Raw genomic sequence first — 23,551 nt, 5'->3', positions numbered from 1 at the left:
TCCTATTGTAGACCTTTCATAGGGGTTAAGACCTCATATCTGAAGATCAGAGCTGGATTTGAACCCAAGCTCTGTCTACACATCTATGACCTTGGCCAGGTTCTTTAACTTCTCTAATACTTAGTTTCTTCATTTATAAAATAAAGATAAAGTAGAATAAGCTGTATAGAGGTGAAAGAGGATGAAATAAGATCATTCATTTTTAGGTATTTTGTAAAATGCCTGGCACAAAGTTAAGTACCAAATGAAATGCCATCTTTCTCCTCCTCATTGTCATCATCCTCATCCTCAATAGTATTGGAAATGTTGAATCTGAAAATAAAATCACATAAACTTTTAGGTCCAAGCCCAGTAATTGCAATACATTATCTGCTTAAAATGCATGTGGGGCAGGGTGTAGGCTCTTCATCTCTATTGAAGCACTTTGGTAGCTCCTGGAGATTTCTGTGGAGCAGTGTCCTTTTGAAAAGCGTTTAGATAGTTCTTTTCTTTGAGCACTATAAATAGGTTATTCTGCTATCTTTTTGTTTTCATAGTTTCTGTTGAGAAAATGAACATTCATTTTTCCCCTGTTTATAACATGCTGGTTTTTCCTGTATACTCTTTATTATCTTTTCAGCAGCTTGATTATATGGGGGTTTTTTTTTTTTTTGAGTTTATTTTTATCGGAGTTCACCGAGATTCTTGAATTTATAAATTTGTGTCTTTCACCACATAAGGGAAGTTTCCAGCCATTATGTCTTAGAAATATATATATATTTTTTCTGCTTTACTCACTTTCTCTTCTCTTCCTGGGACTCAGACAACAAAAATGTTAGGTATTTTCCTATTATTCCACCTTTCTTAGACTCTCTTCATTATTTGTTGCAATTTTTTCTCTCTGTTTTTCAGTTTAGGTAATTTTGTTGACCTATGGTCAAGTTCACTGACTCTTTATTCTTCCTTCTTTTGAGTCCCTCTACTGAATTTTAAATTTTAGATATTCCATTTTTCTGTTCTTTAACTTTGGCTCTTCTTACATTTTCTGTTTCCTCGCCAAGGGTTTCAATATTTTCATGCATTTCAGGTGTATTCACCTTTATATCATGGAGCATGGTTATAAAGGCAATTTTAAAGTCCTTGATAATTTCCACAACTGTGTACTCTTCAGATTGGTTTATGTTGATTCTTCTTTCCCTTGGGAGTTGGTTACCTTTTACTGTTTGTTTGCTTGTTTGTTAATTGGATTATTTTCCAGACTTTTTGAATCTTATGTTTTGAGATTCTTTTTCCATAAGATCCTCTGAAAACATTGATTGTACTTTATTTTAGGGGGAAGTCTACCTGGTAATGTCCAGACTTCAAGTTTTATTTTCCTTTCTGGTTCCAAAGTCACTTCAGTCCCCAAAACCTTTGCTGTGCTTCTTTGGTTTGTTACACACATGGTGAGCCCGAACTTGTATTAGTTCATATACAGAATTAGGGATTTCCTTCTTCTCAACTCTCTTTGGGATTTCTCCCACACTCTCTGTGTTCCTGGGACCCATTTTCCTTCTCCTGTAGAAAGATTTCTCACTTAGAGTTTTTGTTTTGTTGTGCTCTCTAGCAGTCTTGCATGCCTGGAGTCTACTCTAGGACAAAGTGGTAAGAGAAAAGAGAAAAAAATAGTGGAGGTTTCCTTCTCCATTTTTGAATCAAAGGAGTGAACCCATTTGCTCTGGTGTTTAGATTTTCAGACAGGTTTTTTTCCCTCTAAGTTTTAGATGTCTGTCTCCCCCCACCAACCTTTTGCACATTGCAGTATAGGTCTGTAACTGGGGCTGGCCTTGTGGAAGAACTGGGAGAGAGAAAAAAGAGAGAGGAAACAGTATCAGAAACGAGTCGTAATTCCTCAGACACTCTGGTTTGCAGACACTCCTTTTTCTGTTTTATAATTTCTTTTATAGTTTTGTTCGTTGCACAGTTCTGCACTGGAACTGCCCTTAGGTTAAATCTGGGAGATAAAAGAGGGTGGGGGTGAGGGGTAAGAAGGAAACTCAACACTATACTGGTAGTTCTTCAGGTTTTGACTCCTCTCTTTAATCTTAATTATTGTTTACTTTTTTAAAAAGAATTTTTATGTACTTTTTATATTCTGTTCAGTGTTTTTAGTTAAGAGAGATAAGCTGTAGCAGACTTAGTACTTCAACTTGACTGGTTCTGTCAGTTTTTGCTTTAGGTATTTTGAAGCTCTGGTGTTAGGGGGCATAACCGCTTAAAATTACTATGTTTTTCTGATGAATTGACCTTTTATCTTTGTGAAATGTTACTTTTCCCCCTGTTAACTATTCCTTGTTTTGCAGTCTAATATTTGATATTAATATAACTACTCTAGTTTTCTTATAATTAATGTTTGCATGGTATGTCTACTATTTTTTTAAAATTTATTTTTAGTCTACTTGTGTCCTTAAATTGTGGATAAATTGTAGATAAATTGTAGATAGCTTATAGTTGAGTTTTTCTTTTTTTATCCAGTCTGATGAGCTTTCAATTGACCGGGGCTCAGCAAATTACTTCCCATAGGCCAAAACCTACCCATTACTTGTTTTCAGTATGACTTGCAAGGTAAGAATTGCTTTTACATCTTTAAAGGGCTGAAAACAAGTCAAAAGAGAATAATATTTTGTGACACATGAAAGTTATATGAAATTCAAATTGAAAGTGTCCATTTTAAGTTTTGAATTTTGTTAAAAAAATTGTGGAAGGCCATTTTTCTCTTTTTATATAATACCTGTATAATATCCAAATTTTTTCTTGGCCCACAAAGCCTGAAATACTTATTGATATGGCTCTTTATAGAAAAAGCTGGTGATCCTTGTCTTTGACCATTTATATTTAATGTAATTTTGTGCATGTTTGGATATAAGTATTCCTACTTTCTTGCTGTTTGTTTTCCCTTTGTCCTTTTGTTTTTGTGTCTTTTCCCCCTTTTCCTGCCTTCCTTTGAATTGAATATTTTTTAATACTATATTTTATTCCTACTACTGGTATATTAACTGTGTAATTGTATACAACTGTATACAAATTTTATAATTTGTTTTATTATTTTAGTGCTTGAGGTTTACGACTTAAGTCTTTAACAAGTCTATGTTTTAATAATATACCACTTCATGTATACTGTGAGGATCTTCTTTTTCTTTTCCTGCAGACTTTATGCTTTTGTTGTCATTCATTTTGCTTATACACATTACAAATTCTACAAAATACTAATTTTTCACTTTAAAAAATCTGTTATATTTTAAAGAAATGAAAAAGCAAGGAAAAATTCTTGCCTTCATATTTATAACTTCTGGTGCTCTTCAGTTTTCCTCCAGTATCATTTTCCTTTGTCCCAAGGAACTTCTTTAACATTCTTCTTTTCTTCTGCAATTTAGAATCTGCTGTTATAGGAGGGAGCATTTGATTTCACATCTTGCATTTTTTAGGTCTAGAATTTCTTTTGGTCCTTTGTCTTTCATTTTTTTCTCCTTGTTTTGTTAGATGTTTTTAAATTCTCAATCATAATTATGATAGTTATTTTAAAGGCTTTGTCTGCTTATTTTGTCATTTGTCTTTTTTGGGATCAGTTTCTGTGCTGTTTCTCTATTTGGGGTTTACAGAGTTGCTTAGAAAGCCACTTTTTATTTTTTATTTTTTATTTTTTTGCTAAAACTCTGACTACATTTAAATTAGACCACTTGAACTGCTTTATCTTCCATGCTCATCAGTTACTAAAACATGATTTAATCATAGGATCTTGCAGATAACTGTTGTGTGCTTGCTAATTTAACAAAAAATACATATAATAAGTCTAGACATGTTAGCTAATGAATGTTAGCATTCAGCCTTAACATGTATTTCTGTTCTTTATTTATCCCTTTTGAAATCCAGCACACTGAACTGATTCAAAAGGGGAAAAAACATGTTTCAGTGATTAAAGAACATGGTAGATGAAGTAATTCATTTTGAATGGGTTTAGTTTCTCAACAGAAGAAAAGTAGGTGGTGATGTTGCATGCTATAGTATAATGTTTGGGAACTGGGAATGGCTTTTGTGAATTATTTATTAATATACTATCAAGTGGGATCCTGGTAATGAGGATTTGGGCCTGGTACAAGGATCTAGCTCTGGTAGACAGGTGTGTTTGGGTATGGGTAATGGGAAGAGGTGGAGACTAACTCAATGTGGGTTTCAGGTGAGGATGGAGAGAGAGGCAAAGGGAGAATTTGATAGTATCTGATACATGCAGATAGATACTCTTTAGCCACAGTTGGGCCTTTGCTGCATGCTGTGCTTACGATTTTCTAAAGTGAACAGTTTGTTTGTTTGTTTTAGAAACTCATTAATGGGGAGAGGAGAATTAGAGGAAGGAATAATAGGATCATTCATAGGAAGCAGTCGTAGGATGCATTGGAATACTTACATAGTTCAGAGAGGTCAGCAAGCCAGGAAGGAGGCAAAGAGGGAGCTTGCTTTTGTTGTTACTGGTATGAGATGTAACATCTTAATGTTGTTTACTTTTTCTTGTGAAGTTAGGCTCCTTAATAAATTTGGTGCTATGCAGGATCTCTACAGCCAAGAAAGACTTTTAACTTATTTTAGTTTTATTTAATCCTCATTATTTTTAGGCTACTTAACCCTGCCTTTATTTTTTTTTTTTAATTTTAAAAGATTTTATTTATTTGAGAAAAAGAGAGAGACAGAGAGAGCACGAGAGGCAGAGGAGAGAATGAGAAGCAGACTTCCTGTAGAGCAGGGAGCCTGATGTGGAGCTCGATCCCAGGATCCTGGGATCATGACCTGGGCTGAAGGCAGATGCTTAACTGATTGAGTCACCCAGACACCCCCACCCTGCCTTTAGTGTAGTTTTTTCTCCTTATTGTTCTACATCATTTGAACTCTTTTTTTTTTTTTTAAATAAAAACTTAAGTTTTTTTTTTCCTTTTCCTCTAAAGAAGTTATAGCTAAGTAAGATAATACTTTGAGAGGCTTTGAAAGTACAAAATTCCAGAACTCTGAATTAAGATGTAGCATAAACATCAAAAGAAGTGAAAACACAGACCTAAATTTTGTTTGCAGTTTTTCATTTAAGTTTTCCATTAACTTTTGAGTGAGTGTGTGTGTGTGTTTTTCTTCAGAAGTTTCTACACCCAGACCATCTTCTCCAAGTGGATTACCTGAAGAAGATAGTGTTTTATTTAACAAACTGACCTACTTAGGATGTATGAGGGTTTCTTCCCCACGTAATGAAGTGGAGGCTTTACGAGCAATGGCAACTATGAAATCTTCCAGTCAGCACCCCTTTCCTGTTACTCTGTATGTGCCAAATGTTCCAGAAGGTTCTGTGAGGTAAGCTCCAATCTTTTTTTATTTCCCCTAGACATGTATGAAATTTTTTGCATGGTGGTGATGATGTTATATTGTAAATCAGGACTAGGACTTACCGTGAGTTCACTTTTACTCTGTAGACATGAAAAGTAAACATTTTTAGGCTTAGACCATGTTGCTTATTTATGAGAGGCGTTTACAAAATTTTGCTTAGAATATTATGAATGGAAATAGAAATTTAAACATACCTATTCAGAAGGAACATAAAAACCTGCCTTCCCCTTGTCCTATAACTGTGGTTCAAGAACTAGAGTGAGGGGCACCTGGGTGGCTCAGTCCATTAAGCATCTGCCTTTGGCTTGGGTCATGATCCCCAGGATCCTGGGATTGAGCCTTCCGTGGGCCTTCCTGCTCAGTGCAGAGCTTCTTTTCCCTCCCCTTCTGCTTGCCACTCTGCTTGCTTGTGCGTTCTCTCTTTCTCTCTCTCTCTCTTTTTTTTTTTAAAAGATTTTATTTATTTATTTATTTGACAGACAGAGATCACAAGAGGCAGAGAGGCAGGCAGAGAGAGAGGAGGAAGCAGGCTCCCCGCTGAGCAGAGAGCCTGACACCGGGCTCGATTCCAGAACCCTGGGATCATGACCTGAGCTGAAGGCAGAGGCTTTAACCCACTGAGCCACCCAGGTGCCCCCTCTCTCTCTTTTCAAATAAATGAATATAATCTTTAAGAAAAAAAAAAAGGAACTGGAGTGAGCCATAGACTTTATACTTTTAACAGATTGGGAAGAAGCAAAATGGCTTTTTCTCTTATGCTTAATTAGGAATAATATTTACTGTCACCTGAAGCTTGAGTTTCTTTAAATTAGATCATGTTCTTCTACATTCAGTGGCCTTTAGTCACACTTGTGATTATATTAAAAAATTCTTACCATGTCTGGTCACTGAGAAACTACTGCCTTGACCTGATCTTTTACCCTTCTCCTCTCTCCTTACCTGTCTTCTCTCTCTCTCACTTTATTCACTCACTACCTTCCAGTCATAGTAGCTTCTTTGTACTTTCTCAAACCTCATGGTTCCTACCTCAGGACCTTTGCATTTTCTCTTGCCTTAGCTTAAAAAATCTTCCCTTGGGGTGCCTGGGTGGCTCAGTGGGTTAAAGCCTCTGCCTTTGGCTCAGGTCATGATCTCAGGGTCCTGGGATCGAGCCCCACATCAGGCTCTCTGCTCAGCGGGGAGCCTGCTTCCCCCTCTCTCTCTGCCTGCCTCTCTGCCTACTTGTGGCCTCTCTGCCTACTTGTGATCTCTCTGTCAAATAAATAAATAAGATCTTAAAAAAAAAAATCTTCCCTTGTTTCCCAGTAGCTTTTTTACTTTTTTACATTTCACCTCAAATGTTTTATCAGAAGAAGCCTTCTTTGATCAGGTCATGTAACTGTTCCTTTTTTCCCCATTATTGGGCCTTTTTTTCCTTCATAGCACTTTCTTTGATTTCGTATTGTATGTTTATTTGCTTATGGGTTTATTGTCTAACTTCCTCACTAGAATATAAGCTCCACGAGAGCAGATTATTTCTTTCTCTGTGCTGTAGCTTCAGTGTTAAGAGTAGTATCTGGTCCATAGCAGATTTCAGTAAATGTTTACTGAATGAACAAATGAAATGTACCAAATCTTTGAAATTAGGTTGACTGTATCCTGGTCCTAAAATATTCCCTGACAACCAATTTAGTCTTTTTTCAAACTCTTTCTGAAATGTCTTATTCTCTAAGGTTTAGAATGTGAGAAAATGTTAGCTTAGTTCTAAGTACTAAAGTAATAGCAATATAAATTTATAAGGTTTGGTGAAAATACTTTGAATTTTTTAAGGAAAGTGTTTTATAGCTATAGTATTTGTATGGTATTTCTTAAAAAATGTCAAATGCCTTTTAAAGTTATCTTTTTAGTTTCAAAGTGCCAAACACATTTTGACAAAGACTTAGTGTTTTGACTTGTGCCTCTATTCCTACTGGGTACCCCTAGTTTTGTAGATCCTGACGTGCTCTTGAGATTTTAAATCAGTCTAGGGCTTAGGATTTACATAGGGGAAAGTCAGAGAGTTATTTATTCCTAAACCCCACAGACTTCTTTTACTTCTTAAATTCTGTTGTTAAGTTCAGCTTTGGAACCACTCTGACCTTTTTTGTTTTGGGTAAGAGATGTCTTGGTTGAACAATGACCTAGGTCTTAGATAAACTTATAGGTGCTTTGTAAATAGAAATGAACTGTCCAGGGATGGTCTGTGATATTCTGTACTAACATCTCTTTTGCTATAGCAGAACAAGGCTAGCAGTTGGGGATGGGTGACAATAGATTTTATAACACAAGTAATGTGTACTTGGCTTTGGGAGTAAATGAATTGCATCATAGGAGATACAAAAGTTAAGTAATTGTTAAAAGAAGTTGAAGAATTTATGTGTGTGTGTGTGTGCATGCATGTGTACAGATAAACATATCTGTACACACACAAACATAACAAAATATTATTTTAGTACATAATTATAGCCAGTTTATTTTTATGATTTTAAGATAATTAAGATAGGGGCGCCTGGGTGGCTCAGTGGGTTAAAGCCTCTCCCTTCAGCTCAGGTCATGATCCCAGGGTCCTGGGATCGAGCCCCGCTTCGGGCTCTCTGCTCAGCAGGGAACCTGCTTCCCTTCCTCTCTCTCTGCCTGCCTCTCTGCCTACCTGTGATCTCTGTCTGTCAAATAAATAAATAAAATCTTAAAAAAAAAGATAATTATGTATTTATGTCATTAGTGTAATAGAACTGTTTGCTTTTGTTCTTTGATAGTTAATATTTTATCTTATTTTTTATCACTGTTCTGTAGAATTATAGACCAATCCAACAATGTGGAGTTAGCTTCTTTCCCGATCTATAAGGTGTTATTCTGTGCACGTGGACATGATGGGACAACAGAGAGCAATTGCTTTGCATTTACAGAGAGTTCCCATGGTTCAGAAGAATTTCAGATACATGTTTTCTCCTGTGAAATTAAAGAGGCTGTAAGTATAATATACTGTAGCAATTTGCTATCAAGATGAATTAGGGTAGTATTTTTGAACCATAGTCTCACTGTTTTGTAAATTAGTATGTATCACCATATACTCTATTACATAAATTTGGAGTACATTTCTAAAGAGAAAGTTAATATTTAATGGCATAGGACTAAAGATGGAAAGCTAAATCTGATAACTGCATTAAAGTGGTATTGTAGGTAGGGCACTCGCAACTTAACAAATGTAACGGAAAAAATCCTACTTGATGAGCCCTCCTCCTACCCTAACCATGGTAGTAATTGCTCAGGCTTAGAATGGCCTCTGTTGTTATTTTTCCCAAGTTGATTGGTCCATGTGACTTTTTAAAGCCTCTCTTACAAAACGTTTTTCTGCTGGACTGAGGGTTACATGTTGCTTTCATTTACATATTGGACTATGATTGTTTCATAGATATCTGTGGTTTTCACTGGTGATTATTATGTTAATTCCCTCAGAGGATGACTTCTGCTTTATGGAACTGACCTAATTAAAAATACAAATCTCACCGATAGCAGGGGTGTCAACTTAGTTTTTTGAAGATGCTAGTAATGTTCCTCTTGGTAATTACTAACTGGTGGTTTATTTTGAGACCAGAGAAGTGGTTCTTAAAAACATGGAGAAATTGCCTTCTTTTCTGTATTTGTTGGAGTCTCCACCAATTAAAAATATTATAAAAAATTATATAATTTTTATATATAAAATTATATATAAAAAATTATAAAAAAATAAAAAATTGCACTTAAAAAAATTCCAGTGTGCCTCACTGGCTCAGTCTGTAGAGTGTATGGCTCTTGATCTTGGAGTTGTGAGTTTGAGCCCCATGTTTGGTAGAGATTACTTAAATAAATACAAAAACTTAAAAAAAAATTCCACAATAGTTAACACACAGTGTTATATAGTTTCAGGTGTAATTAGGTTATACTTTTAGAACTTCACAGTGCTTACAGCCATTTTAAAGGCATTAATAAATTTGTTTGTATGGGCAAATCTAAGGTGTATTGACTTTTGGAAATATAAATTCTCAGCAGGAAATGTTAAAAGCCGCTATTCTATTTTCTGTTTACCATGAAACATAAATAACCATTGTATTAACAGGACTTCCAAGAGTTTATTTCTGGCCACAACATGGGAACTCACAGAAATGTGTATTTCTCTGTGTTTGATACTAAGCATGAAGGATATGTCAATTCTTATGCCTTAGTGACTAATTTTATTTATACTAAAATGAACATGCATAGACACACGTAATTTAGATTGTAGCCAGACGAGGCAGAACCCACGCCTGTATAAGAAGTTCAAGTTGGTTTTTTTGTTTCTAAAAAAATACGTCTGAGACTATTTCATGCCAACATTTCTATATTTATGTATATACTGTGTGCTTGGTCGGTGGTGTGATAGGAGAGTGAATGAGTACAAGTGTGCCTGGCACTTAGCAGGCAGTGAATATAAATATGTTGAAAGAATATCTGTGAATTTGTGAATGAAGGGGTCTATTTCAGATCCTTACAACTCTACTACAGAAGTGAAGAAGCAGAGGGTAGAGTCCTGGCATTTCATGTTCGCAGCATTTAACACACCTGTGTGGTTTCTGGGTAATTGGCGCTTAACAGCAAGGAAATGAACTTTGAAGACTTGGAGAACATCCTGCTTGGAGAGGTAGAAACACTTCTGCAGAAGAAAATGGAAAGGGCCCTGGCTTGCAAGCATTTTTCATAATTATGATGGTAGGAAACTCTCTTTTTGATTATCGCATCCTCTTGTTTATGGGTAGAGGAACTGTGTGTCGTTTTTGAGAGCTTTAACAGTGGATAAGCAGTGGACAAAGCTGTGGGGGAATTCTCAGCCTGACCATTTTGGGTATGATATTAAATAGTATTAAGTATAGTTCTGGAGCGGATATTTGGTACATTGCAGGTTATGAGAGGTGATATCCGTGTATTTAATTTTCTTACAGTACATTTTTGGAAGCATTCCATTATGGGTTCATTGGTGGCAAAATTCATTATTTGAAGGAGAAATATATGACATTTGTCATTAAACTTTATTATGAGAGATACTTCTAAATGAAAAAATAACCAGTATAAATGTAGAGCTTATGCCAGGCACTGTGCTAAGCATTTTCTTGACATTCATAAAATCCCCATGGTATAGATAGTATTTATTTTGATTAGTGATCTTCTCCTCTGCCTGGAGCAGTTCTGGTTTATGTCTGTTGTCCAGGTATATTATTAGTAGAACTCCCATCTTATTCTCAAAGGGTTCTGATTTGGCTGATAAACTGTATGGGATAAACTTTGTTTATCCCAAGGCTAAGATTATATATAATAGAGCTGGGTTTCAAATAGAAGTCTCTGACTCTGAATACCCATGTTATTTTCAGTAACAGCTTACCTGTTGCTTAAATATTATAAAAAACAAATATGGATTTTTTTCATTATGTTTAATGAAGACATTTATTGTTCATTTAGTTTACATTCCACCCACCTTTGGGTTTTAATCATGCCTTACACAGAAGATGTCCAACATCTTCCTCTTTCCCCTCAAAAAATAATGACCCACTTTAATTAATCTGAAGTCTTTAGTTGCATTTACTGGTTGTCTCATTATCTGGTTCCTAGGTTTCTTGTTCTGTGGTGAAGGTGCAACTTTAGTCCTTAGTTTTGGGGTCCCTCTTGATGGGCACAAACAATTGGCAAAGATAGTTCAGGAAGAGGTAACAGACGTTCTTATTGCCTAAATACGTACTGTTAAGCAATGTTACTAACTTACTTGTTTTCCATTGTTTGCAGAGTCCTTGGATGTGATCTGTAGAAGTTTGTTAAGAGCAAGAAGACAGCTTAACTTCTCAAGCAGGAGTAGCTGCTTGGCTGCCAAGACCAACTATCACTGTGATACTCTTATTTCACCCTAAAATCCCACAAGTAGTGTTAGGGTGAAGCCAGTGAAGGCCATAGCTCTGTGGGACCTGACGTAAGGATTAGGTGTTCCCACAGAAGGGTTAGGATACATATGACTTGATAGACACAGGAGATTCATCAGTAGGGCTCTGCTGGATTGGATCTCAATTACCTATGGCAAGAGTTGGGGAATCCGACCCCAGGTATCTTGATGCCCCTGATTTTGTTCAGGGAAAGTGATAGACTGTTTCTGCTGAAGGATTGCAGGCCAAACAGAATATCAGAAAGCATAGTGAAAAAAGCCAGGGAGACATGTACCCTTGTTGCATCTTTATGGATACATTGTATAAAACTGTTTGTAAAGATACTTTTTTTTTTAAATTTTATTTTTTATAAACATATATTTTTATCCCCAGGGGTACAGGTCTGTGAATCGCCAGGTTTACACACTTCACAGCACTCACCATAGCACATACCCTCCCCAATGTCCATAACCCCCCCACCCCCCTCCCCCCATCAACTGTAAAGATACTTTTAAAAGGCTTAGTTGACTGTCTTTCAGAATTTATTAAGTCTGTGTAACAAGTTTCCTCAAAACAGATTTGATGTTTGTTGTTTGTGTATTTTAACATACTTATCCATTCCTGGCAGTTCTTAGTATTAAACATTTTAGAAGCATGATTATTAACTAGTGTTAAAGGCATTCAGAGGTATTTCATAGTAAATTTCAAGGGTATCATTGGGAAGATCTTCATTCTTTTTTTTTTTTTTTTTTTTAAGATTTTATTTATTTATTTGACAGAGATCACAAGCAGTCAGAGAGGCAGGCAGAGAGAGAGGCGGAAGCAGGCTCCCTGATGAGCAGAGAGCCCGATGTGGGGCTCGATCCCAGGACCCTGAGATCATGACCTGAGCCGAAGGCAGTGGCTTAACCCACTGAGCCACCCAGGCGCCCCGAAGATCTTCATTCTTAATGCACTGTTTTTTTGAGGAGGGGGGAGGGAGGTTGCTGAAAAGTCACTGTGTAAGAAACCTTATTCCTTGTATACAAGGGAATATATTATTTCAAAACGTATTTATTGAGATGGCATTTTAGCAAAATGCCTTATTTTGGAAATTAATTCTGAAGTTATGTTACTAGTGTTTTCCATAAATAAGTTTATTTTTATAATTTTTAAAAAGTTTCTTGTATGAGGGACACCTGGGTGGCTCAGTTGGTGAAGTGTCGGACTCTTGATTTTGGCTCAGGTCATGATCTTAGGATTCTGAGACAGAACCTCATATGGGGCTCTGTGCTCAGCAGGGAGTCTGCTTGAGTTTCTCTCCCTCTGCCCCCCCCCCCCCTTCTAGCATGGTTTCTCTCTCTCTCAAATAAATAGATCTTTAAAAGAAAAGTTTCTTGTATGTTATGCCTCTTATTTTAGTTCCTTTCTGTGAGTAATTTATTGAAGTAATTTGTTTCTAAAAATTTAACACAGTATCTTTCACGGTGCCCTTTATAGAATGATTTTTCTACATCTGTTTCTTGGGTGAACATTTTCTTGATATATGGTATTTTTAAAAAGAGTCAGTTATTTTTCACCAATATTAATGAAAAGGCTTTATCTTGGAAAAATATGTCATTTATATTAAGTAAATACCTTTTTGTTTAATAGCATTTTTTTGGAGTATTTACATGTAATACATATTTGAGAAGGTGGAAAATACCAAAATAAGAAGAAAATAGAAGTTACTCAAAATTTCACCAGAGTTAAGATTTTGGTATATCTCCTTTCTACATACCTATGTGTGCTCTCCTCCTACCTCTTCATAATCAACAACCTCAACAGATACTTTTGTGTTTAATTAGTACTTTCTTTTTTTTTTTTTTAAAGATTTTATTTATTTATTTGACAGAGATCACAAGTAGGCAGAGAGAGAGGAGAAAGCAGGCTCCCTGCTGAGCAGAGAGCCCAATGCGGGGCTTGATCCCAGGACCCTGAGATCATGACCCGAGCCGAAGGCAGAGGCTTTAACCCACTGAGCCACCCAGGCGCCCCTAATTAGTACTTTCTATAGGTATAGCTTTCTGGGGGAAAATTGTACTGTATTATTTGTCAATAAAGCTTCCCTTCTGCAAAGAATATGCCTATTCTAGATTATTTGTGTGTGTGTGTGTGTGTGTGTGTGTGTGTGCATGTTTAATAGTGTGACATGTATAGAAATGTTGGACCGTGGTGTATGTTTTTAATATTCTTTTCATGGTGTAGTTGGTTACCCAATTTGTTTCAATAACTATAGACATCGATAATCATTTTTCCTGAAGATACTGTACCTTGCCAATCATTGGGTCACCATTCCAGCTACTCATAGACTCTAGAATTCACAAATGATTTTAACCTTGTTGTTGGGAGTGGCAGCTATAAGACGTGGTGAGGATGAAATGTAGTTTGATTGCTGTTAATGTACTATTGTGTCCTATGTCTAAAAAGAGAAAAGTGTAGTCTGATTCCTCTGCCTCCCCCACTCCCAAGTCATTAACTACTCTGGCTCAGCCCCATATACTTAAAAAACCTTTTAAAGAGAAATTGCTGAGCCTTGCCATCTACTTTAGAATTTGCCAAGCTCCCTGATGTTTGGTGTGTCCTGATGTGGCAGGCTTGCTGATAGCTCTTATGTAAAGAAAACGAAATAGAAGATACGGGAGAGGAAAAGAAAGAATAAATATGGTTGGGGTTTGACTCTACTAATGTATCAGTGTATCTACAGGTGTTCCCCTATATTTACATACAACGTTTTCTTAAAAATATGCTGGAGTTGAATGTGTAAATAGCAAATAATAGACTTCACATTTTGTTTGATGTTAGGAAATGGGGAGTACTCAACTAAAAGTGATTTAAAGTTTCTATTTACACTTTCCCTTGAGTCATACTCTTCAATGACTTACTTCTAGTGGGTTTTTTGCTTCTGTTTTCTTTTCTAACCACTTAAAGTACTGAGCTAAATCGAATAAGTATCCATTTGAGGCTAACTATTTCTGGTTTTGGCTTACCTAATGATTTCTTCTTCCCTACCCGAAGCATGTTCAACGTACATGTGCTGAAATGTAAGCACCACATTCACTGCTGTATCCCTAGCACCTAGAATGATACTAAGTATACAGAGGGCGCTCAAAAAATATTAAATGAATGTGTGAATTCGTCATCTTAATTGTAGAAGAGTTGAGGACTGCATTTCTTAGTTATATCAGTCCTTTGTTGCTTTTGTTGTTTTTACTCATTTACATAAAATTATAGTTGGGTAACACATTAAAATATTTAAAAAATTTTACAAGCACTGTGGTACAAATATGCTCTGCTGGATGTGAACCTCAGGCTGGCAGGCAGTATTTGTACACATTTAAAAGTGTGTAAGTCAGTTAAGCTTAATTTGGCAATGGAAAGGCAGTTTAGGGTAATTATTGATTAATAGATGCAAGTGTGGCTGTGGGAAATTTGAGGACCACTTATTTTTGAATGTGATAGACTGTATGAGAAAAGGCAGAATATACATGAATATCACAAAAACAAAAAAATGAAAGACCCCATGCTTTAAGAAATTCTGTTGATGTAAGTGGTCATTTCAAGCAAATGACAAAATATTATAGTCTTAAACTCACATAATTCAGTGAATGATTTTAATTCACTTTATCTAAAGGGAAGGATTTGTTCATATTTAAGGGAGTCTCTTGTATCTCCCCGTGTGAGATTATGTACGACCTTTGTTAAACTCTACTTGTTCCATCTTGGTTTCATTGTTCAACCCATGGGTGGCCTGAGAAATTTGGAAGTACTTTTGTGCTTCAAGCTTACAATTTTGAGATGGTGTGATGCTTCTTTTGGAGCCAAGGAAGAGAATAACTTCCGAAAGAGTGGGATCTAGAGTACTTCTCTACTTTAGGGCAAGCGTATAAGCCATTGATAGATATATATTTTATAGAGTCACCAGGGTGGCTTAGCACTAATAAATAGATCATCTGAGCTGGGAATCCTGCAGTGCATTTGCATCACAGCAGCACTTGAATCTCTTTAGATCACATTACCGTGTCGGCTTATTGCTAACACCAGTATTTACTTTATTCTGTTCCTCAGTGTCTAGCCCTCTGCAGCTGAGGGGGAGTGAAAAGAGAAATTGAGAACTTAGCCTAACACCTTGTTTTGTGTGTTCATTGGGAAGATTTAGAAGCCAACACCATTCTGACAATTATCTTAGGGTTCATTGATTGCAATATGGTATATTCTGAGACCTAGAACATCTGTAAATAAATATAGTTCCTTCAGTGAACTTCAGTTAGACCTTTTTATTACCATTTTAAATGCTAGAGTTTAAAGAAGAAACTGTATATAAAATGTTCTGTACAATATATAAACATACATAAATATAAGCTTATGTGAATATAAGCAAGCAATATATATAAAATACCATATATATATTTTGTGTGAACATAAATATATAAATGTATGCTTAGACTATATCTGCTGAACTAAATTGTGACCATGGAAAGTTATAGATTCAAGAATTAGGAAAGAGGAGTAGCAAAATGCAGTTAAAACCTTCGCCTAATGGTATTTCCATTTTTCTTTCAGGTAAGCAGAATTTTATATAGTTTCTGTACAGCATTCAAACGTTCTTCCAGACAAGTGACTGATGTTAAAGACTCGATTATTCCTACCCCTGACAGTGACGTGTTCACCTTCAGTGTCTCCTTGGAGGTAAAAGAAGATGATGGAAAAGGAAACTTTAGGTGAGGTTATTTGGGAAGAATAAAAGTTGGTATTATGCTTGAAATATAATACTGGCTAATTAAAGCTTCCAGAAGCTATGCAACATTCGTAGAAAGCTTTAACATGATAAATATTTGGCAGGTGAATGAGTATCTTTCATTACTCTCATGCTTTCAGATATTTTATGTAGATGATTTTCTCAGTATTTAAGAATAATGGTATTGTAGAAAAATTGGTAAAATAATAAATGCAGAATAAAAAGGTATAGTTTTGTCAGCCACACTCAGTTTTAATATTTGATTTATTCCCTTTGTTTATTTCTAAGGGCTATTTTTATACACTTGTATATACATAATTTTTCTCTTTATTATGTAAGAATTTTTCCATTAAAATGTTCTTAAAATCAGCTTCAATGGTATCAAGAGTGTGTTGGGTGGTTTGACCATCATTTAATTAAACATTTTCTTCTGTTGTGTGTTTAGAATGTTTTTCTTGTCTTCACAAATAGATTATAGAGCACAGTTATGCTCTTAATGATCATTTATGTGCCTTTAATTCTAACAATAATTATTAGGTAGATATTTTGTCTGCTTTTTTGTAGATCTAAACATCGAATCTTAGATAAGTTGTTCAGGGGATTTTTTCATTTCAGATATGACAACCTGTATTTTAGACATTTATTTTCTTAATTAATTCTTAAGAGTAGTCAGTCTGGCCTAGGCTAGAATTGTAGTTGTACTGACCCATATCTCTTTGTCCATTTTTATGTGTATTTACTTGAGTATGTTACAGTTATCTCAAATGGTAGATATTTAAAGCAAGCTCTTCTCACTTTGTTTTGTCTTGGGTTTTAGTGTCTTAAGGCCACACAACCAGCTAAACCAGAATAGTGAGTCTTAAAAAATGAATAAGCTATATTCCTAAATCTATTAAATTTAAAATCTAAAATTGAAATGGTGTCCTTTAAATAATCTTGGTTTTAACTTGTGGTAGAGATAAAGTATAAGGCCCTTGCGAGTCCAATTTAAAAATTAATTAATGACTTTGTTTTGCTGACTGTAAAATTTGTAGCTAGCTGCTCTGGCAGAATGAGAGTTTAGAGCATGTTAAGACTAAGGGTATTTTCTCATCTGAAGCTCAGAATAGATTCTAACCTTGGAATAGATTATTTTATTGTGTTATTGTACTGATAATTTCTGTTCTTTTCGCATATTTCAGTCCTGTTCCTAAGGATAGAGACAAATTTTATTTCAAATTAAAACAAGGAATAGAGAAGAAGGTTGTGATTACAGTGCAGCAACTTTCTAACAAAGAATTAGCTATTGAAAGGTAAGCAGCTTGCTCCTAAATGCTACCAAAACCTCGTATTGACATTGCTGTTGTGTTTCAAGAGACATACTATTGAGTCTCAGCTGTGTTACTCACTGTGGCTTTTCACCATACTTCAGTTTCTCCATTTAAAAATGAGAATGAGAATCTTAATGCTGTATCCACTTAAATAAGTTAGATTTAACTGGTTCATTGAAAATCTCAGTTGACGGGAGAAATAAACTTGAATTTTTTCTTCCCCCAGTAATAACTGCTTCAACCCTGTTTGGTTACATCTCTTTTTCCTGCTGTCCCTTATTTATATATAGGACAAATGCTTTAAATTCTCAATCGTCTTTGATAATTAAAAATTACATTTAGTTACCGGGATTTCAGGGGCTTAAAGATAGATACATATCTTTTAAATATATAAACACACACATATATACATATATGTATATGTGCATTTATGTATTTGTTAATATTTGATCATATAAAAACAAAAAAATCTTGTAGGACAAAAGATACCATAAACAAAGAATAACAAATGATAGTTCTGGAAAAAGTATTTGTACTGTAAATGACAGATGAAAGGTTAATATCTATAATATACATAAATTTCTTAACAATTTGCAGAAAAAGGGAAAACAAGAGTATGCATTAACAAATTACAGGAAAGCTATTCACATGGCTAATAAACATATATATACATAAAAACATATGTCACTATTCATGAATAGACAGGGAAATGTATGTAAGGTAGCAGTAAGATAACAGACGGACAAAGATAACACGTAGAGCTGGTGGGGATATGGGAAAATGGTGAAGTGTGTGTACATCCTTTTTGAAAACAATCTGACAACATCTATAAAATTAAAACAAAAAACCCCACCTATAATTGGATGCATTAGTCCCATTCTAGGGACTCTGTCCTATTGAAAAGAAGAGTACTACTGTGTAAGGACATAATTTTAAGGATGTTTATTACAGCCCTTTTTATAGTGGCAAAAATCCAGAAATAAAAGCAAATGCCTTTTCACTTAGCTTTAGGAAGTGGAAGCAATTGGTGATGGTCACAAGAGAAAGAAAAGCCTCTTCATCAAGACTGTTGTAGACTATGACCTCTTACCTCCAACCCCCTAGTTCTACAGACTAGGATGAAGGTGGGGGGCAAGTTGAGGTGCTGGCTGATGGCATCATGGGCACCTCTGTCCCTTTTAAGTCTAGGAGAAGGTGTCTGGCCTCCAATTATCTCTTTAGAATGTTCTTTAGAATGTCAGGAATTTAGCTTTGCTTTGTTCCCACTCTTGGGTTTTACTACTCATACCCAGATAACAGGAAAAATGCTGTTATTTAATTCTGTCTTATAATTATGGTTGTCATCTTTTCTCCTTTTTTAGTGGTATAAAAAATAATTGTGAGTCATAAAATGCATGAAAAATAGCTGGAGATTAAAGGTATTGTTGATTTTGAATATTTTAGTCCTACAAGAATGATGAGAATTTTTGTTGTTGTTAGCAGTAGGTAGAGCAATGTTTGAATCTTTTTATTCAGAAGTAGGCAATTTCACACTTATAGACGAGGTAAAAATAAAATTGCTACAGAGAACACCTGTGTACTCAGAATCACCTGTGGGGAGCATTTTACCTCACTTACTTTGCACCCATTTTCTCAATCTCTCTCTTCTAGCTCTCAGTCTTTACCTACCTACTTGTCTACCTGCATACACACACCCATATAATTATTTTTCTGAATGATTTAAGTTACGCACACCACGGCATCTTATTCCTGTGTACTTTCTTAGGAAATGTGTATTTCCTAAAAATAAGGATTGGGTTAGCTCTAATATAAGCACATACGATGCTTTTTGTCTAAACTGTGAGTTGTCTCCAGTTTTGTCCGTTAACCCAGTAGCATCCTCTCCCTCTCCAGTTCAGGGTTCGGACTAGGGTCAGGTTGCATTTAGTTGCCATATGTCTTTGGCTTTCGTTAATCTGGAAACATTTCCACAGCCTTTCTCTGTCTCTTATGACATGGAAATTTTTGAAGAATACACCCATTTTTCCTCTTTTTAATACAGCATTGCTAATTTGGGGTTTATCTGATACTACTGTGTGATTAGACCCAAGTTATTTATTGCTGTGTAGGTGATATTTCTGTCACTGTGGATCACATTTGAAGGTGCCTTACAACCATCTGATAACTATCTGTCCCTCACTGGTGATGTTCATTTTGATTGCCAGAATTTGTCAGAATGTCTGATTTCTTTGCTGTAATTCCTTCTTTTTCCCCCCTCCCTTGCAACTAGTAAGCAGTCTGTGGGGAGATATATGAAAATATCCTGCTTCTCATCAAAATTTTCTTCTTAAGTTAGCATTCATTCATGATTCTTTTTTTTTTTTTTAAGATATTATTTATTTATTTGACAGACAGAGATCACAAGTAGGCAGAGAGGCAGGCAGAGAGAGAGAGGAGGAAGCAGGCTCCCCGCTGAGCAGAGAGCCCGATGCAGGGCTCGATCCCAGGACACTGGGATCATGAACTGAGCCAAAGGCAGTGGCCCAACCCACTGAGCCACCCAGGCGCCCCTCATTCATGATTCTTGTCTGATCCAGTCTACTGGGAGGAATGCAAAATTACAATTTTCCATCTCCTGTACTTTCTCTAGATTTGGCAGTCAGCCCTTGGCATTCTGATGTAAGCCAAAGATCTCCACTTATCTATTTGTTATTGGTATAGACTCCTGAATTTCTCTCCTCCCCACAGTACTTTATAATTCACTACAGAACTTAATTATTTTGGTGTTCAGATTGTCCAGAATTTGCCACTGGGAGTCCCTTCACATCCTGCATCTGTAAGACATGCCCCCAGAACTTCTTTCTGGCATAACAAAAGGCAGCTTTCCATTTAATACGTCTATAGTAACATGCATAAGGAAGTATTAGGTGTTGAGTAATTTAACTTTTAATAATCATTATTGAAAAATTTTGGAGTTTTATGATTAATGGCATATTATGTCTCTATAATAGAGGCTTGTGCTATGCTTGTATTTTGAGGCAATCCTTCCTGTTCCTAATGAGAAGCTCCAACTTTGGTCAATTTGAAACCTTGATGAATATAAATAAAACAGTTGAATGCCTACTTAGAATGTTTTCTTCATTAGCTTAAACATTTACACATGCATTCTGAATATATTACAGGAAATAATAACGTAGAAATGGGGCTTTTTGCCCACCCTCATATTCAGAAGCCAACTTTTCAGACTCCATAATCTTCAAACCATTGTCTTCATCATCATTGTACTTTCTGAATAATTTTGAGGCATTTTTTCCAGAGCTCATTATCTCAACATCTGCTTAAGTTATCTAAGATAAAGCACTTTTTTGAGCTGTATATGTTGCTATTGTTGCTAAGCCACAGGGGCCTATTTGTATAGCATTAGAATTATTTTTAAAAAATGAATTCCACATATAACCACTTACTATATTGCTTTTATGTTAATATAATTGATCTTGATGATACTGTCTAACAACTCTGGGTTCATTTATCCAGCAGTAATTATTAAACCCATGCTAAGTTTCTTTGCCCCCCCACCACCATTTTTTTTAAACACATTTTATCTGATCACCTCTATAAATATCAAACTAAAACTGACTGAGATAGCTTCAGCTAAGGGTTCTTCCACAAACAATACTTAATTCAGCATGACAGACTGAATTTCCTGTGATATGGGAAATTTTGTAAATACTCAGATTTGTCTTTTTTGCACTTGGTCTCAGCCAAAAGGCTGAGAAGCGATTCATATTTATCTTTTTTGGAGAAAAGAATCTTGCCTTTTATTAGATTATATGCGGTATTTAAGGTGTTTAAATACCAAATTGTAAATGGTGGAATTTAAGGTGATCCACTAGGTGGCAGTCTTGTCAAGAGAATTCTTAACACCTCTGCCTCAAACTGCTGCTGACAGAGTTTGTAATGGAAAGACATTGGTGTGACTCCTATTCAACATAGTACTAGAAGTCCTAGCCTCAGCAATCAGACAACAAAAAGAAATAAAAGGCATCCACATTGGCAAAGAAGAAGTCAAACTATCACTCTTTGCAGATGATTGATACTTTATGTGGAAAACCCAAAAGACTCCGCTCCAAATCTGCTAGAACTTATATAGGAATTCAGTAAAGTGTCAGGATATAAAATCAATGCACAGAAATCAGTTGCATTTTTACACACCAACAAGAAAGAAAAAGGAGAAATTAAGGAGTCGATCCCATTTCTAATTGCACCCAAAACCATAAGATACCTAGGAATAAACCTAACCAAAGAGGCAAAGAATCTGTACTCAGAAAACTATAAAGTACTCATGAAAGAAATTGAGAAAGACAAAAAGAAATGGAAAAATATTCCATGCTCATGGATTGGAAGAACAAATAGTGTGAAAATGTCTATGCTACCTAAAGCAATCTACATGTTTAATGCAATCCCTATCAAAATGCCATTCATTTTTTTTCAAAGAAATGGAAGAAATAATCCTAAAATTTATATGGAACTAGAAAAGACCTCAAATAGCCAGAGGAATGTTAAAAAGAAAGCCAAAGTTTGTGGCATCACAATTCCAGACTTCAAGCTTTATTACAAAGCTGTCATCATCAAGACAATATGGTACTGGCACGAAAACAGACATATAGATTAATGGAACAGAATAGAGAGCCCAGAAATAGACCGTCAACTCTGTGGTCAACTAATCTTTGACAAAGCAGGAAAGAATGTCCAGTGGAAAAAAGTCAGTCTCTTCAACAAATGGTGTTGGGAAAATTGGACAGCCACGTGCAGAAAAATGAAACTGGACCAATTCCTTACACCACACACAAAAATAGACTCAAAATGGATGAAAGACCTCAATGTGAGAAAGGAAGCCATCAAAATCCTTGAGGAGAACACAGGCAGCAACCTTTTCGACCTCAGCCACAGCAACATCTTCCTAGAAACATCACCAAAGGCAAGGGAAGCAAGGGCAAAAATGAACTATTGGGACTTCATCAAGGTCAAAGGCTTTTGGACAGCAAAGGAAACAGTGAACAAAACCAAAAGACAGCTGACAGAATGGGAGAAGATATTTACAAATGACATATCAGATAAAGGGCTAGTATCCAAAATCTATAAAGAACTTATGAAACTGAACACCCAAAGAACAATTAATCCAGTCAAGAAATGGGCAGAGGACATGAACAGACATTTCTGCAAAGAAGACATCCAGATGGCCAACAGACACATGAAAAAGTGCTCCACATCACTCGGCATCAGGGAAATCCAAATCAAAACCACAATGAGATACCACCTCACACCGGTCAGAAAGGCTAAAATTAATAAGTCAGGAAACGACACAGATGCTGGCAAGGATGCGGAGAAAGGGGAACCCTCCTACACTGTTGGTGGAAATGCAAGCTGGTGCAGTCACTCTGGAAAACAGCATGGAGGTTCCTCAAAAAGTTGAAAATAGAGCTTCCCTACGACCCAGCAATCGCACTACTGGGTATTTACCCTAAAGATACAAATGTAGTGATCCAAAGGGGCACATGCACCCGAATGTTTATAGCAGCAATGTCCATAATAGCCAAACTATAGAAAGAGCCTAGATGTCCATCAACAGATGAATGGATAAAGAAGATGTGGTGTATATATACACAATGGAATACTATGCAGCCATCAAAAAATGAAATCTTGGCATTTGCAATGACATGGATGGAACTAGAGGGTATTATGCTGAGTGAAATAAGTCAATTGGAGAAAGACAACTATCATATGATCTCCCTGATATGACGAATTTGAGAGGCAGGGCGGGGATTTTGGGGGGTAGGGAAGGGAAAAATTAAACAAGATGGGATCGGGAGGGAGACAAACCATAAGAGACTCTTAATCTCACAAAACAAACTGAGGGTTGCTGGGGGGAGGGGGAGTATGAGAGAGTGGTTGGGTTATGGACATTGGGGAGGGTATGGGCTATGGTGAGTGCTGTGAAGTGTGTAAGCCTGATGATTCACAGACCTGTACCCCTGGGGGAAATAATACATTATATATTAATTTTTAAAAAAGACATTGGTGTGGAAAAAAACCCCAAATTACATAATTTTGGCTTATCTTCAGAAAGCGAAAGTGATTTATCATTTTCAAAAGCAACTTTTATGTATGTAAAATTTCCAGCATATGCA

The 23,551-nt window shown here is 35.9% G+C and overlaps 1 protein-coding gene across 4 annotated transcripts in view; it reads left to right on the top strand.

Annotated features, from left to right (window-relative positions):
- Positions 1 to 23,551, top strand: part of LOC111150680 (RAB GTPase activating protein 1 like) — a 759,175-nt gene that overhangs the window by 84,361 nt on the left and 651,263 nt on the right. For all 4 annotated transcript variants that reach the window (XM_022508220.1, XM_022508222.1, XM_022508221.1 and 1 more), the window contains 4 exons: positions 5,136 to 5,346; positions 8,191 to 8,365; positions 15,900 to 16,057; positions 17,256 to 17,366. In XM_022508220.1, coding sequence (XP_022363928.1) covers positions 5,136 to 5,346; positions 8,191 to 8,365; positions 15,900 to 16,057; positions 17,256 to 17,366 — 655 coding nt within the window. The remainder of the gene's footprint in view (positions 1 to 5,135; positions 5,347 to 8,190; positions 8,366 to 15,899; positions 16,058 to 17,255; positions 17,367 to 23,551) is intronic.

The sequence above is a fragment of the Enhydra lutris genome, unplaced genomic scaffold (assembly GCF_002288905.1).
Source record: "Enhydra lutris kenyoni isolate GAN:26980312 unplaced genomic scaffold, ASM228890v2 scaffoldscaffold24, whole genome shotgun sequence".
Lineage (NCBI taxonomy): Eukaryota > Metazoa > Chordata > Mammalia > Carnivora > Mustelidae > Enhydra > Enhydra lutris.
The sequence above is the reverse complement of the archived record's forward strand: the minus strand, read 5'-3'. Positions and strand labels throughout refer to the sequence as shown.